General features: G+C 43.1%; 1 protein-coding gene across 1 annotated transcript; it reads right to left on the bottom strand.

Moving 5' to 3' along the window:
• Positions 1-3,057: 3,057 nt before the first annotated feature.
• Positions 3,058-13,638, bottom strand: Cgas (cyclic GMP-AMP synthase). Its single transcript, XM_050126485.1, has 5 exons — positions 12,406-13,638; positions 10,221-10,440; positions 8,865-9,107; positions 8,054-8,156; positions 3,058-5,149 (listed from the first exon to the last, which is right to left on the bottom strand). The coding sequence occupies exons 1-5, from the start codon at positions 13,078-13,080 to the stop codon at positions 4,807-4,809; spliced, it is 1,584 nt and encodes a 527-aa protein (XP_049982442.1). The 5' UTR covers positions 13,081-13,638; the 3' UTR covers positions 3,058-4,806.
• Between the last annotated feature and the right edge of the window lie 3,202 nt (positions 13,639-16,840).

The raw sequence follows: 16,840 nt of genomic DNA on the forward strand, positions 1-16,840 counted from the left end.
TGTTGTGAACAAACTTGTGGATTTTTGCAATAAAAAAAAAGTTGACTTTTTTCTTTCCGGGTGGTATTTTAGTTTCATATTATACAAACAGTTATCTGGATGTACTCTGTTCAGAAAAGCACAGATCCCCTTCTGGAAGTGTGAAACAATTAACAGAGAAAAGGTGAGCCATTTGTCCATCATTACATTTCAACCCATAAACTTAGGCGGACATCCTGGGAAAATCAGACTGCGTTTGCATCAACGTTTCTTCAGTCTCATTCTGTTCCACCGTAGGGTTATTGTAGCTCTAATCTGTGTCTGTATATTTGTGTGTTATGTATGATGGTGTTAGGCCATCCTCACATCTACATTATTCATCCAGTGTTTGCTGAGATTTTGTGGCAAGATTAATAATAGAGCCTGATAGGAGCAAGGAAACCATCAGAAATCAACAGCTGGATCTTCAGAAAAACACACAGGTATCAGGTAAATCTGAGGTTTTCAAGACAGGGTACCATGTGTCCTAGGCCTGCCTTGAACTTGCTGTGTAGCCTAAGATGACTATCAACTGTTGATCCTCCTGCCTTCACCTCCTGAGTGCTGACATTACATGCATGTACCACCACTCACATACCCGTCATTTTAAATGTCGTCCTTCTTTAGGTACCCTTTGAAATGTTACAAACAGTCCCTTATTTGAGGAGACTGCATTCGAAGCCCTGCAGAAGATGCCTGGAACTGGATAGTACTGAACCAAATGCGTGTTGTTCCTGCGCATCATATCTGTAAAAGGAGACTGCTCTTTGTTTCCCAACCACCCAGACCCGAATAATCACACAAACTATATTAAATACAACACGGTTTGGCTGATGACTCAGGAATATTTCTAGATAGCTCTTACACCTTTAATTAACCCATTTCTATTAATCTGTGTATCACCACGAGTGTGTGGCTTACTGGTAAGGTTCTGGCATCTTTCTCCTTCGGCCGCTACATGGCATCAACCTGACTACACCTTCTTTCTCTCTGTATTCAGTTTAGTTTTTCCCCTACCTATATTCTGCCCTGCCAGAGGCCAAAACAGCTTCTTTATTAACCACTGGTAATAAAACATTCATAGCACACAGAGGGGAATCCCTCATCATTTCCCCTTTTCTGTCTAAATAAAAAGGGAGGTTTTGACTTTTAACACAGTAAAATTACAACAAAGTTGGTATCAAGCAAGAATTAGTTAAAATATTTCTTTGAGTCTAAAGATTCATATCTAATTTATCTTTTACCATAACTAAGGAAAACTATAATTAAAACTATCTAGTCTTCAACTCCATCAAAGACGCCAGAAGGATAATATTATGTAAGTAAACAGGAAGTGCATTGTAAGCAACTTCCAAATTTCTCCTGAACAGTCACCCAAAGTTCATCTGTAACATTGGGGCATCCATATTTATAGGCCCAGAGTATCTGGCAGGGTTTCTCTGTAGCTTTGGAGCCTGTCCTGGAACTAGCTCTTATAGACCAGGCTGGTCTCGAACTCAGAGATCTGCCTGCTTCAGCCTCCCGAGTGCTGGGATTAAAGGCGTTCACCACCACTGCCCAGCTTGTCAGACATTTCAATGAAGCAGGAAATTTGAAAAGCTATTCTCTGCTTTATACTGGCAAAGTTTGTCAGTTGCTTTCCTCTGTCCTGCAGAATGGCAGTTTCTTCTGTGAAGAAGTCACATTCTCGAAAGTTCAGCAGTTACTTTTCTGTGGGTCCTGCACATCCAGTTAATACAACATACTGTTAAGCAGTCCAGGCAGGAGCAATTTCTTGCCCAAATGGCTAGTCTTGGCACATTAAAGGCAAATTCCGTAACAGGTTTCTTCAATGCCCATCAACCTTTCTAAAGTAATTGGTGGTGCCAGAAGCAGACATGTCTCACTGTTGGGAAAAGTCTTAAGTTCTTAAAATCTTTTAAATGCCATATTCTGTAGGTCTTTGAAGTGTTGAAGATTATCTAACTAAAATATCTCTGTATATCTAGAAAAACTAACATGACAAATTTGACTATTATAAATGACTATTAATCTAATTTTTAATTGTGTGCTACATTTTTAAATGAGCTGTATAATCCATACCTTAAACAAGAGTGACAACTGTACAGTCTGGGCACTGGGCAGCTTTCTATCACTTGATCTTACTGAACCTGAACCCAAGTACTGGGATGATCTGAGAACAATCAGAGCCCCAATAACCACTAGATTATTTAATCCCAGAACTGAGGCATGGGGCTCTGAGTTCAACGCCAGCCTGGTCTACAAAGTGAGCTCCAGAACAGCCAGGACTATAAAGAGAAACCCTGCCTCAAAAAAGCAAGAAAGAGGAAAAAAGAGAAGAAAAACACTTTTTGAGGGAGTAAAGTGCTGGACCAGCATGTATGTGGTCCTAGGTTTTATCCCTTTTTGTGACAGAAAACAAACAAGCTGCAACCATCACATTGAAGGTGAACTGACAATGATTTGGGGCTGAGAAGATGGCTCTATAGTCAAGAGAACTTGCTGGGAATGGAAAGATGACTGAGTGACTGGGAACACTACTGTTTTTACAGAAGACCAGGTTCACCATGGAACTGTACACTTCAAATGGATCAATTGTGTTGGGTACTTGATATCTCAATAAAGTTTTCCTTAAAGTGCTTTAAAAGCCATCAGAGCAGTAAGAAACTAGTTTTCCAAAATCTAAGCATGAGTTGATCTCAAAAGAGCGGTACAAACCCAGCCTGGTAGTATATGGATGGAATCCCAGATACTGGTGAGACTGGAGCAAGGGGAGCTGACGTTCAAGGCCTCTGGTTTTATTTTTATCATATTAAGTGCTGGAAACTGAATCCAGGGCTTTGTGTACCTTTCTTTTCAAGACTGGGGGACAAGGATACATTTGAAGATGTTAAGTAGAGCTTGATTTGGGGGTGGTCTGGCATTCTACTTGTCCGTTGTCAAAGCTTTCCTCCCCACGCTGACACTTTTTTTATGACATTCAAACCTACTGGTTGTTAAGTGCAAGGCGCAAAGACTGATAAAGTCAACTACTTTAAAATTTTTAAATCTTATTTATTGTAAGATACCAAAAAGTAAAGAGAACATATATGGTAGACATGATTTGTTACACAGGGAACTAACAACTGTAGAGACGAGGACGAGGCTCCTGTGACCATCCATGCACTAAGTACCCTGGTGAGTCAGCCTCTGTCCCACACCCATTTCTCTGCGCTGAGTACCACTGATTTCATAGAAACACATATGAAACAAAAATAAATAAAATATAAATTACATACATATGCGCACATGGTAAAGGACCTGAAGTACAGATGACGCAGAAGTCAATTCTCCTTTCCTTTCCTACCCTGGGACACAGGACAGAACCAGGCACGGCTTCCATGTCCATTTCCTGTATTTGAACAAAGCCTAAATCAACCATTTCTGATACTGTCTCCCACAACCCTCTGTAGACTTCTGTATCACTGCTGTAGGTGTGAAGTGATACTCATTACATACTTAATGCATTCAATTGGGGAGATATGTATATTTTCCAAAATGGCAAGGTTTTCATTTTCATCACTTAACTTTTTATAATCTTGATATTTGAGTGAATATATGAAAAACTGAGAACTAAATAATTGTATTCATTTCAGTCACTTCTGCAAACTTTTGAGTTATTAGAATCACATTTGGGGGGGGTTGTTTTACATTCAAAGAAACTATGAGCCACATGATAGACAAGCAGCCTTGTCTATGGTGTGTGTGTGTGTGTGTGTGTGTGTGTGTGTGTGTGTGTGTGTGTGGAGGGGCTGGGGGAACTTCAAGAGAAAGAGAAAGGAAGCACAAATACCAGGAAAGCCTCCTTAGGTTCTGACCAGCCCCCAAAAGAAAAAAAAACAAAACCATTGTACCTTTCTAAGTCAGGATAGATGAGCAGACTCAGGCCAAACCTCACGGTGACTCACAGGGATTACTGCTGGCTTTTGATGTTTTGTTTTTTGAGACAAGATCTTATTCTGTAACCCAGGCTGGCCTTGCATTCGTGGCAACTCCCATACCTCAGCTTCTCAAGTGCCAGGATTATAAGTAAGTGCCAACACACTTAACATATCATGGATCATTTCACAGTTTCATTTTCTAGTTTTTCTACTTTTAAAAAATATTTATTTTGTATGTGTGTTTATGTGTGAGCACCAGGTGCAAGCAGGATCCTGCAGTGGTCAGACTAGATTCCCTAGAATTGGAGTGACAGTTATGACCTGCCATTGGGTGCTCAGAACCAAGTCCTCTGAAGGAGCAGTAAGTGATCTTCACTACTGAGCCATCTCTGCAACTCCCTTTGTACTTTGTTTTAAGTAGGTTTGAGGTAGCCCAGGCCAAGGATCACATTGAGGTATTTTGTTCTGCCTCTTCTTCTCTTGTGCTGGGACTAAAGGCATACACCACCACAATGGACTTAAGGCACTTTAACCCAATTTCATCTCAAAATACAATTTCAGGATAGGAAGATGGCTCAGTGAATACAGTACCTGCTTTGCAAGCATAATGACCTGAGTTCAGATCCCAGCAACAATGTAAAAGCTATAAAGGTAAGGCCCATCTATGATCCCAGGTCTGGGGAAACACAGACAGGTGAATCATGGGAGCTCACGGGCTAATCATCCTGGACACCTCCATGAGCTCTGGGTTCAGAGGCAGACTGTCTCAAAAAAGTGAAGTGTGATCAAGGAAGACATTTGGCATCAACCTCTGTTCTAAACACACACCCACAAGAACACATTATAACACATAGACAAATGCATAATCTCAAAACTTATCAAAAATTGGAAATCCATTGTTTCTTTCATATTCTATTTTCCCTATCAGAAATTCTTTACTTTTTTGGTCAATTAGTTCTTGAGAGAATAGATTGAACTTTGGAATAAAATAATGCACCAGTTTTTCTGTCCTGAGGCATTCGACAAAAAACGTCAAAAAGTTATCAAAGCATCTGCTGAGGTGCTTGGGGTCCCACTCTCTGTCCTGTGGGTGCTCAGTCCACATGTGAAAGATGGCAGTTTTCACGTGGTAAGAACAGAATGCTTCTAGTTCTTGATACTCTTTTTTCAACTGTTCCAAAAGGTATTTCATCAATTTTAAACAGTCTTTCCTGTGAAATAAAAAAAGATATTTTTACTTATTTACAACCTACATCTTTTGAGACAGGGTCTCTCTTTGTAGCCCTGGCTTTCCAGGAACACACAGACATCCAACTGCCTCTGCCTCCCAAATACAAGTGTTGGAATTAAAGATAAGCACCATCTTGTCTGTCTTTTTTCCTTTTTAAATGTATTTCCTTCTTTTTTTATTTCCAGTTCTTTGAAGCAGAGTCTCATATAGCTCAGGTTGGCCTTAAACTTGTCATGTAACAGAGGCTGGCCTTCAGCTCCTACTTCTTCCCCCTCTCAAGTGCTGGGATTACGGTGTGTACCACCACCCTTGGCTCAGGCTCACTTCCTGATGGTGTATATTCTGACAAGAAAAATGACCCACTTAGTGTGATTTAAAGTCTGGCCAGTCAATTCCTAACAGCAACAAAACTACTCCTTGCCAGAGCAGCTACCACTATCCAATGAGAACCACTCTTTGGCCTTTTCACCTTTCATGAAAATAATCTACTCAGTCAGGTATAGTGGGTGTGCCTATAATCCCAGCACTTGGGAGACTGAGGCAGAAGATTACAATGAGTTCAAGATCAACATTGACTACAGAGTGAGTTCATGGCCAGCCTGGGCTACACAGGGAGATCCCAGAAGAAAAAACCCACAAAGAAAGAAATTAAGGGAGTATAATAAATATTATGTTGATATAATATGTATATATACATACCTCCTCTGCTTCCTTCCCTTCCTCCATTGCTCCTTCCCCCTTGATCTCTACCCAAAATAATCCCAGCATCACCTACTCCCAACCCAGCCCAGCAATAATCACCCCCACATCTTGGAGTTAAGCATGGCTTCTTGATAGCAGCATTCTCTTGGGTGGGCTCTTCTTGCTAGAGGCAAGCACTCTCATTTAAGAGAGGCTTCCTGACTCAGCTCTAGCTACAAAACCTTGCAGTTCTTTTAAGAGGTTCTGCCACGAAACACTTAAATGTTGTTGATGAAAAGCTGACTGCAAACTTTTTGGTGGTGGCAGGGACCTTGAAACAACATGTGGCAATAAACATGGCTCCAGTCAGTACCTCTGCCATGAGGCTAGACTGTCAGAAAAAAAGCTAAGGAATGGGCTGGATCCAGCCATCAAAGACATGGCTTTAATCCTAGCCACATCACTTAGCAAATTAAAGACTCGTGTCTTTAATTAGCAAATTAATTAGCAAATTAATTAGCAAATTAATCTTTAATTAGCAAATTAAAGATACAGTGAATATAGTTCCAGACCAAAAAAAAAAGCCTCTAAACAATTTATAGTGTGTTTAAAAACATACTCAAGCTTTGGAGAAAAAAAAAAGGATAAATTCTTAAAAGAAAAAAGAAAAAAAGAGTTGGGTGTATTGGCACACACCTTTAATCCCAACACTTGGGAGGCAGAAGCAGACAGATTTCTGTGAGTTCAAGGACAACCTGGTCTACAGAGTGAATTCCAGGACAGCCAAAAATATACAGAGAAACCCTGTCTCAAAAAAGCCAAAAATTAAAAATAAAAGAAATAGAGGTTAAAATAAAGCCACATAAAGATGAAAAATCACAGAGAGTCTGGATACTGTATGTTATTGTGTTGTCTTTAAATTGTTTGATGACTGAGGGAGGAGCAAAAGCTGCTAAAAGACATTTGATTATAAATGCTGCTGGATTAATCCAATATATACATATATGTGTATGTATGTGTGTGTATATATATATGTATATATATATATAATTCTTAGCCTGGCGGTGGTGGCGCACGCCTTTAATCCCAGCACTCGGGAGGCAGAGGCAGGCGGATCTCTGTGAGTTCAAGACCAGCCTGGTCTACAAGAGCTAGTTCCAGGACAGGCTCCAAAACCACAGAGAAACCCTGTCTCGAAAAAAAAAAAAATTCTTTGACTTTAAAATTTAAGTCAAAAGGTATGTTACTTTGAAGAAGAGGTTTTGCTTTTGTTTGCACAGGCAATGAGGGACTGTGGATTCATTCTGCATTAAGAAAAATCAGGTTTGACCAAGGAAGACCACCTGAGAAATCTCCTATAGGAGGAATGGCCCAGAAGTCTGAGTTCTGCATCCAGAATAGTTCAAAGACTCTGCCTGAGATGATCAAGCCTCACAGGATACTCCAGTCAGGACTTGATCATAATTCTAAATTTTCTTTAGGTCCCCCATAAGATTATCAGCACCCCCAATCAGCAGGAAGTATCCTGGAAAACTATGCCCACATTCCCCAAAAAAATGGATTATGGATGTTTGCCTTTGTTTAGAATGTTAGTTACAAGTTATTATGGATAATGGCCAGTAGAAAAGCTAAGCAAAGGAGATTCAATTCAGAGTTCTTGTTTAAATAAGGGGAGGGGTGTGAGGGCCTGCCACTTGTATTATTTTTAATAAAATGCTGATTGACCAGTAGTCAGGCAGGAAGTATAGGCGGGGCCATGAGAACAGGAGAATTCTGGGAAGAGGGAAGGTTCAGTCTGGAGTTGTCATCCAGACACAGAGGAAGCAAGATGTGACTGCCTCATTGAAAACAGTACCAAGCCACATAGCTAACACAGACAAGAATTATGGGGTAATAAAATTATAAGAGTTAATAAGAAGCCTGAGCTAATAGGACAACCAGCTTATGATTAATGTAGACCTCTGTGTGATTTCTTTGGGACTGAACGACTACAGGAACCAGGCAGGGCAGAAACCTCAGTCAACAACATACCTCCTCTGTTTCCTTCCGTTCCTCCATTGCTCCTTCCCCCTTGGTCTCATCCCAGCACCGCCTTCTCCCAACCCAGGCCAGCAATAATCATCCTCACATCTAGGCTACGGCGCCAAGAGAGCATTAAATGTTAACACCATAGGCAATATTCCGTTTAAATAAAGGACATTACCTGCAACATTTCACTCCACCAACCTCACAACATGTTTTCTCTGTCCCGTGATTTTTCAAAATGTCTTTTTCAATGTGAGAGAAAGAGAGGCGCCATGTCTTGCCTTTAATTTCAGAAAGAAAAACAGCTATTTTACTAAAAGAAGCCACATGTAAATAATACAATATTTACATTTAAATCATACAGTAAAATATCATTCTGAAGACATTTAAGAGGAAGACAGACCAAAAGAAGTGAATAGATACTCAAAGTAATTATTAAAATAAATATTATACACCAAAAGTGGGTTTGAGGAAAATTCAGAATTCAAAACTTAATATACTTGGCCGAGATCAGATATATTATCTCTTTTATTGTGCTAAGTTCATGTCATTAATATTTTGCTTTTCTGGTGGTTTAACTCCCCCAGAATCTTTCAAGACGCTTTGATTTGCAGAGATGAGCTGCTAAGCAGGTTTATAGAGGCTCTGAAACTAACACAAAATCACAGAGCTGGTCAAGGGAAAGCCTTGAGATTCAGAACCACAACAGTGTGAGTCCAAGCAGCACTGTCTTTGCTTAAAAAGGAACACAATTTAGTATTCACTATGTAGCTGAGATGACCTGAATCTCCTGTTCCTCCATCTCTTGCCTCTGCTGCTCCCCTCCATACATTTCTCAATCCTAGCTAGCCATGCTCATTTTGTGATCTATTTAGTCTCATGGCTCTGGAAATACCCGCACACCGTGGACTGTTGATCTTGTGCTGCCTTTGTATGCAACACTAATGATCCTTTTATATTCTTCCCAATGATTTTTACATTTAACAAACCTTGAAAACTATTGTCAACTTTGGCATCCTTGGGCACAAGATAAAATGGCTTTTGTCTGAAACTGGTCCTCATTTTTGTGCCAAGCCAGTTTTTGATGGGTAGTCCTTCTTTGGTGCTAATAGGCCAGCTGCTTTTTGATTCCAAAGCCAGAATTATATCCACAGATATTTCTTCTGGGTTTCTGATCAGAAGCGTTACAGCAGGGCTTCCTGGTTTTTCCTCCTCCACGCAGACATCGCTATCTGTTCACACATTGAAGAAAGAAAGGGTTGATCAATTTTCTCTGGAAATATGGGAAAGTTACAAAACTGTAATTTAAAATCCATAGCCCAAGCTCCAATTAACATCAACTTCAATATACAACTACACCCCAGGAGGCATAGTGTTTTAGCATGTAACCAATAGCTATCTGGAGACACTGTCAGGATTCTATCCAGGACCTGTGGTGAAGCATTTCTAAAGACTTTGGATTTGGGAGTGCTGTAATTAATTTTCATTTAGAATTTTAAGTGGTATTTAGAGAGAAGCCACATAGCAACAGGAAAGAGGGTAGTAGAGCAGACCACAGCTACAGTCCAGCGGAGAGACAGTGAGTATCGAGAAACGGCAGAAGTGAGAGCAATTACCGAGATTCAAACTAAGGCCCAGTGATAGTGCTTAGTGCTTCCCAGTATGCACAAGATCTTGAGTTCAACCCCTTGTATTCCCCCCCCCAAAAAATGTTTTCAAGGCCAGCCTGCGTTGTTTAATAATACCTCTTCTCTAAATAGACAAACATATATTCTCAAATCAAGAGAGCACCAAGTCTGTGAGCTAAGGAAGGAAGGCAGATGCCTTTGATGTGATTGCAGGAATCTGTCCTATAAAATGGTGGACATTTCTATTTCCCAAAACAAAACAAGCAGGAGGAAGAAAGACTAAGCAAAGGGGAGCTCAGCATGAGCTTGCTGAGAGTGTTGGTGTAAAGTTTTAATGATAGCATTCAAGGGACAAGGCCGACCTGGTTTACATAGTGAGCGGGTACTACACAGGTCAGCCAGGGTTCCTTAGTGAGATCCTGTTTCTGAAGACAGATGGACAGATGGATGAACAGATAGCAGGAGTGCTCAGTGTTCATGTGGAGCCAGTAGGGTGGTTGGTTCAGGGAGCTTTGGAAGGTGGCAGTACACTGCTCCAAGAAAAGACTTTTGGCATGCCCATAGAGCGGGGAGAGGGAAAGAGAGGTTGAGAAGAGAGACAGAGAGATACACTCCTGGGTGCGTGGAAGAGGGAGAGGCCATCAGAGGAGATCAGGAGAGGAAGGTATGTGAGTAAAACAGCATCTAGTCTGCAAGAAACCAAACCAAAAATCTCACCTTTGATTTCTTTAACTTCTTCTTTGATGATTTCCCTAAACTTTGACAACATCTTGGAAGCTGATAATATTTCCCCTTCTAAAAAGTGACTCAGAGGATTTCCTCTTGGAATTCTTTTGAACTTCACAAGATAAAAAGCACCAGTGTTACGATACTCCTCCAGCAGGATTCTGGGAACTTCCAGCTTAAACATGACATCAAATTCATTAGGAGCAGAAATCTAAGGGATAGGAAACATTAAAATATTTTCTTGTAAAATATTTCCAAACAATTGGAATTCTTGGTGGAAATTTCACTTGAGACTCTGCATGTGAAAAAGCAATCAAAAAGCAAGATCCCACCTAGCCTTGGTGGTACACAAATTTCAGTCCAGCACTTGGGGATGCACCCATTTCATCCCAGCTCGCGGGAGGCAGAGGCAGGTGGATCTTTATGAGGTCTCGGACAGCCAGGACTACATAGAAACCCTGTCTGTAGTGGGGGGGGGGGAGGGAGAGAGAGGGGGGGGGAAGGAAGGAAGGAAGGAAGGAAGGAAGGAAGGAAGGAAGGAAGGAAGGAAGGAAGGAAGGAAGGAAGAAAGGCAAGATCCACAATATGTATCCCTTCTTGGAATAGGACCACCACACCTGAGAACAGATAGTCCCTATTACTGTACACCACACTATCGGTTTTAGATTATAGATTCTCTCAATTTTTTTAAGCACAAGCAATACTGTTTGTTTCATTTGTTTTAAAATAGGGTCTTACTCTGTAGCCCAGACTGTCCTGGAACACATGGGCATAGCCTAGGCTAGGTTTAAACTCAAGTTTGGTTCCTAGCATCCACATCAGGCAGCTCACAGCCACCTGTAACTGCAGTGCCAAGTACCATGACACTTTCTCCTGGCCTGCACGGGTCCCTGTACACAGGGTACATATAAACTCACATATATACATAAATAGCATATAAGTAATTTCTCTAAATAAAAGCCTTTCCACAAAATGAACTCTAGTCTTGGACTGCTTCTCTGGCAAACTGTTCCAACACAGAAAACAAACAAAAAGACATAAAATTTACATATCAAAACCCTAGGAATAGGGGTTAATCCCAGCATTCAGGAGGCAAAAACAGGTAGATCTCTGGATCTCTGTTGAATTGACACCACCCCAGTCTACCTAGTGAATTTCATTCAGGCAGGGCTATAGTAAGATTCTATCTCAAAACACAAAGTCACCAAAAATATTTTTTAATGAAATTAAAGCCTTTGTGGTTACCTTTTTTTTTTTTAGGTTTTGAAGACAGGGTTTCTCTGTGTAGTTTGGACTCTGTCCTATAACTCGCTCTGTAGACCAAGCTGTCCTCAAACTCACTGAGATCCACCTGCCTCTGCCTCCATAGTGCTGGGATTACAGGTGTGCACCACCACCCAGTGTGACATTACTTTTATATCACAAAATACACATTGCAGCCACCCTCCTGCCACTGGTCACAGAATTGTGCATTGAGGTGACACACACCTATAATCCTGGCCCTTCGAAAACTGAGGTAAGAGAATCAAAAGTTTGAGAGACCAGCCTGGGCTACACAGTAAAATCCCATCTAAAACCAAAACAAGCAATAAAACTCTGTTTCATGTTCTCAACAACAATCATAATGAACACTTTTCCAAATTAAATACCACCGAGAGCTAGGGAGAGAGCTCTGGGAGACGGTTTTGCTCAGCGTGCAGGAAGGCCTGGGTTCCATGCCCAGCACTGTATAAACTAGGCGTGATGATGGTGTATTTCCAGCACTAGGGAGGCAAGTCAGTAGGCTCATCCTTGGCTAGACAATGCTTTAGAGGCCAGCCTGGGGTACCTGAGACCCTGCCATAAAGTAGTAAAGTGACTCCATCCACTCAGCCATAGCATGGTCATCATCCGCACTGGGTGCAGACCTTCCAGTGTGATTGCTTTCAATCACATAGCCTCTCTACCTGAACTCAGGAGGAGCCGAGTTCCTCCAAAGCGAGTGTTAGGAGAAACTAGTTATCCATATTGGTCTGTATGATAACTGAATGAATTTAAGAGAGAGAGAAAGAGAAGCATGGGCTGTTCTAGAAGGGAAGTGGGTGAGCCTAAGGGTGTGGGGAACCCCAAGCAGATGAGGGAAGTGTGGCGGAGTGGGCCTGGAGCCCCTCCAGCAAAGCAGATCCCGGCAGCTCACCTTCACACGCTCATAGTAGCTGCCAGTGTTCAGCTGCTGCACGTCTTTGAACTCTGACTCACGGTTCTTCATTCTGGACAGCAGGCGCTTCACGATATTATTCACTACGTCGGCCGCCTTCGAGATCTTCTCGCGTTTCAACTTCAATTTTTCCAGCACATTCTTGAGTTTTCCCTCGGGGGTCTCTTTTAGCGCCTTCCTGGACGCCCGAGGCGCTCTCTGCTGCCCAACGGAGCGCGCGCCTCTCCTGCCTCTAGGACCGCTTGCGACCTCAGGAGCCTCGGGGTGCGCGGGAGGCTGGAGCTCCGGGGAGGCGGGAGACTGAATGGCGGGAGGCTGGATGGCGGGAGGCTGGAGCTCCGGGGAGGCGGGAGGCTGGATGGCGGGAGGCTGGAGCTCCGGGGAGGCGGGCTGTTTGGCGACTCCTGCGGCGCCGGTGGCCGAGGACCGTAGGTCCGTGATGCGCATGGACGCCTGTCCCGGTCGCGCTCGGGTGGCTGGCTTCTCCGTGGGGTCCCCGTCAGGCTCCGCGCCCCGCGATCGCGCCCCCCTTCGCGGACCGCTGCTTCCGGCGTGGGACCGGGCGGCCACGGTCCCGTTGTGCTCCGTCGTGGTGCGCTTCGCAGCCGGCTTCTTAGCGCGCGACGCCGGTGGCCTTTCGCACCGACCTTCCATAGCTGTGGCTCTCAACTCTGGAAGGGAAGAATCGACTTCGGGGAAAGACCGCAGGAAGGAGAACTCTCGGTAACTGCTGGAAACCGAAACTCAAATATCTGGCGGGAACGCAGCCGGCCTGTACCTCCGCGAGCAGGCGGAGGGACCCACGTGAGCTCACACGTCGCGACCAGGAAGAGGCGGTTCAGGAGATGAGAACTTTTTCACCCACTCCTGGGGACCAGCTGAGCCACTGGCTCGGAAACCACCCACCCCCTCCTTTATCGCAACGACACGGAAAACACTGACCACTAGTCAGACGGCCAGATTTGCTGACCTACGAGATTTATTTAGGGACATCGTCGCTCGTACATTTGAAGTTGATCATGTTTTCTGTGTAAGCTTTAAATAGGAATTTGGTGTTCTTGTTCATGAGAAATAGAAATACACGAAAGCTTTACACGGTAGGTGACTGCCTGAAATTAGTATTTCAACTTATCTGGCTTTCTCAGAAGCACACGAAATCTTCAAGAACTTGCTTAAAGTTCCTATGTGAGTTGCGTAAGCAGCGCCGTGTGAGACACCTACTGATCTGACTGCTCAGATTCCAGAGCACTTCAATGCGGACTTTGAGAAAGCGATCTCTAAAGGCAATCTTGTCAACAGTGGTTGTTTCTTTGAAAGCTGTGCTTAGCTTTAATTTGCCTTCTTTCGCCTTCACCTGACAAAAACTAAAACCGGCTCTTTCTGTAGATTTACACAACCCAGAACACAACATCAGACTGTGTAACTCCACTCCTTACTACATAGTCCTGTGTGTTCACTAACACGAAACTCACAATTCCTACGGTGTTTAATTTTCGGGAAAGTAGGCGCGTGTGTGTGTGTGTGTGTGTGTGTGTGTGTGTGTGCGCGTGTGCGCGTGCGCGCGCGTGTGTGTGTGTGTGTGTGTAGTAGACAATGGTGGGGGGGGGGGGGGGGGGGGGGGGGGACGGGGCGGGGCAGATGAGATGATACTTTGCCTGGATAAAAGACACTAATGACTGTGATGCTGTCCCATCGCCTGTGCAATTCTTTTCCCTCCTTCCTGTGAATGTCTGTCTGTACATGAGTTCCCATAATGGGAAATGGTCGTCTAAGTATTGGCTTTTGAATGCCAAGCAGACATGCCTGCGGACAGAAACACTTCCTCCTTTGCAGAAATATGCTTTAGACATGAGACCTCTATATTTAGAATGCCTTGCCAGGCATGATGGCACAAACCTTTAGTCCCAGCACTTGGGAGGCAGAGGCAATTCAGCTGAAGTCTTGAGTTCAAGGCCAACCTGCTAGTCTACAAAGCAAGTTCCAGGACAGCCAGGGGTACAGTGAGAATCTGTCTTTTTTTTTAATTATTAATATTTATTGAGCTCTACATTTTTCTTTGCTCCCCTCCCTGCCTCTCCCCTCCCCCCTTCAATCCTCCTTCAAGGTCCCCATGCTCCCAATTTACTCAGGAGATCTTGTCTGGTTTACTTTCTTCTTCCCGTGTAGATTAGATCTATGTAAGTCTCTCTTAGGGTCCTCATTGTTGTCTAGGTTCTCTGGGATTGTGGTTTGTAGGCTGGCTTTCTTTGCTTTATGTTTAAAAACCACCTGTGAGTTGAGTACATGTGATAATTGTCTTTCTGTGTCTGGGTTACCTCACTCAAAATGATGTTTTCTATCTCCATCCATTTTCCTGCAAAATTCAAGCTGTTATTTTTTTCTGCTGTGTAAATGTGTAAATTTACCACATTTTTCTTATCCATTCTTCGATCGAGGGGCATTTAGGTTGTTTCCAGGTTCTGGCTATGACAAACAAAGCTGCTATGAATATGAACATAGTTGAGCACATGTCCTTGTGGCACAATTGAGCATCCTTTGGATATATACCCAAATGTGGTATTACTGGGTCTTGAGGAAGGTTATTTCCTAATTTTCTGAGAAATCGCCACACTGACATCTAAAGGGGTTGTAACAGCTTTCACTCCCACCAGCAATGCAGAAGTGTTCCCTTTACCCCACAACCTCTCCAGCATAAGTTGTCATCAGTGTTTTTGATCTTGGCCATTCTTACAGGCATAAGATGGAATCTCAGAGTTGTTTTGATTTGCATTTCTCTGTTGACTAAGGATGTTGAACATTTCCTTAAGTGTCTTTCAGCCATTTTAGATTCCTCTCTTGAGAGTTCTCTGTTTAGGTCTGTACTCCATTTTTTTTAATTGGATTATGTGTTCTTTTGGTGTCCAATTTCTTGAGTTCTTTGTATTTTGGAGATCAGACCTCTGTCTGATGTGGGGTAGGTGAAGATCTTTTCCCATTCTGTAGGCTTTTCAGTTTCAGGAAGTCCCATTTATTAATTGTTTCACTCAGTGTCTGTGCTTCTGAGGTTATATTTAAGAAGTGGTTCCCTGTGCCAATGTGGAGAACCTGTCTTAAGAAAAACCAAAAAACAGCCAGAACGTGGTGGCCCACCCCTTTAATCCCAGTACTCAGGAGGCAGAGGTGGGTGGATGTCTGAGTTTGAGGCCACCCTGGTCTACAAGAGCTAGTTCCAGGACAGGCTCCAAAGCTACGGAGAAACCCTCTGGGGGGGGGGGGTGAGGGAAGAAAAGAAAACCAAAAAAGTTTCATGAAAGCCTGTTCTCTAGAATGTGCTGCTTAACTATTTCTTTGAATTTTTGAGACAGGGTTTCTCTGTGTAGCTTTGGAGCGTGTCATGGAACTTGCTTTCTAGACTAGGCTGGCCTCTAACTCATAGAGATCTGTCTGTCTCTGCCTGTTGAGTGCTGGAATTAAAGGCGTGAGCCGCCACCACTGGACCTGATTAGCTTTTTCAAATCGGTCATTCCTAGGTGTAGTTTTTAGGTAAGCATGATGGCTCATCCAGCATCCATCTAAAGGTGGAAGGGGAGAGCCAGCACCTCTCTCTCTCTCTCTCTCTCTCTCTCTCTCTCTCTCTCTCTCTCTCTTTCTCTCTCTCTCTCTCACACACACACACACACACACAAGTGCACAGTACAGTAAGAAGCACGTTTATACGTTGGGCAACCCTCACCACCACACATCTCCAGAAGTGTACACCTTGCCAAACAGGCGCAACCATTAATCAGTTCTTTGCAGTAGTCTCCTTGGCAATTGGCGCTTCATTTTCTGCCTGTGATCTTGACTTCTTACTGCCAGTGCTTTACGTCAGCGGAGTCCTACTGAGCTACAGCCCATCCTTCATTTGTAGAGTTTGTCTCTAGTAATTCACTTACTTGATCAATAAATATTTGGCTGCCTAAGACATGTCAAGCTCTGTTCTTAACTCTTGGGATTTGCTAACAATGATTCTTGTCTTCCTAGAGCTTACGTTCTTTGGGGGGAAATAGGCAAAAAAGCAACGTAAAGGTGTAGGTAGATTATCCCATATGGTAAATGATAATCTCTATCAAAGAAAGAAAGGGACCTCTCGTCCCAGCACTCAGGAGGCTGAGGCAGGAGGGTCTCTACTAGTACAAGGCCAGCCTGGTCTACAAAGTGAGTTCCAAGACAGCTAGGGCTACATGAAAAAGAAAGAAAAGGAAAGGAACTGGAGAGGTGGCTCAGTGGTTAAGGTACTGACTGCTCTTTGAAAGGATCAAGTTCATTTCCCAGCAATCAGTTCCATGGGATCCATTACCCTCTTGTGGCCTCCAAGGGCACTAGGCATACACATGGTGCACAGACAAAAACACTGTTTTTTTTTTTTTTTTTTTTTTTTTTTTTTTTTTTTTTT

This window comes from Alexandromys fortis, unplaced genomic scaffold (assembly GCF_014885135.2).
Source record: "Alexandromys fortis isolate MF-2015 unplaced genomic scaffold, M_Fortis_MF-2015_v1.1 scaffold_22, whole genome shotgun sequence".
NCBI classification, from domain to species: domain Eukaryota; kingdom Metazoa; phylum Chordata; class Mammalia; order Rodentia; family Cricetidae; genus Alexandromys; species Alexandromys fortis.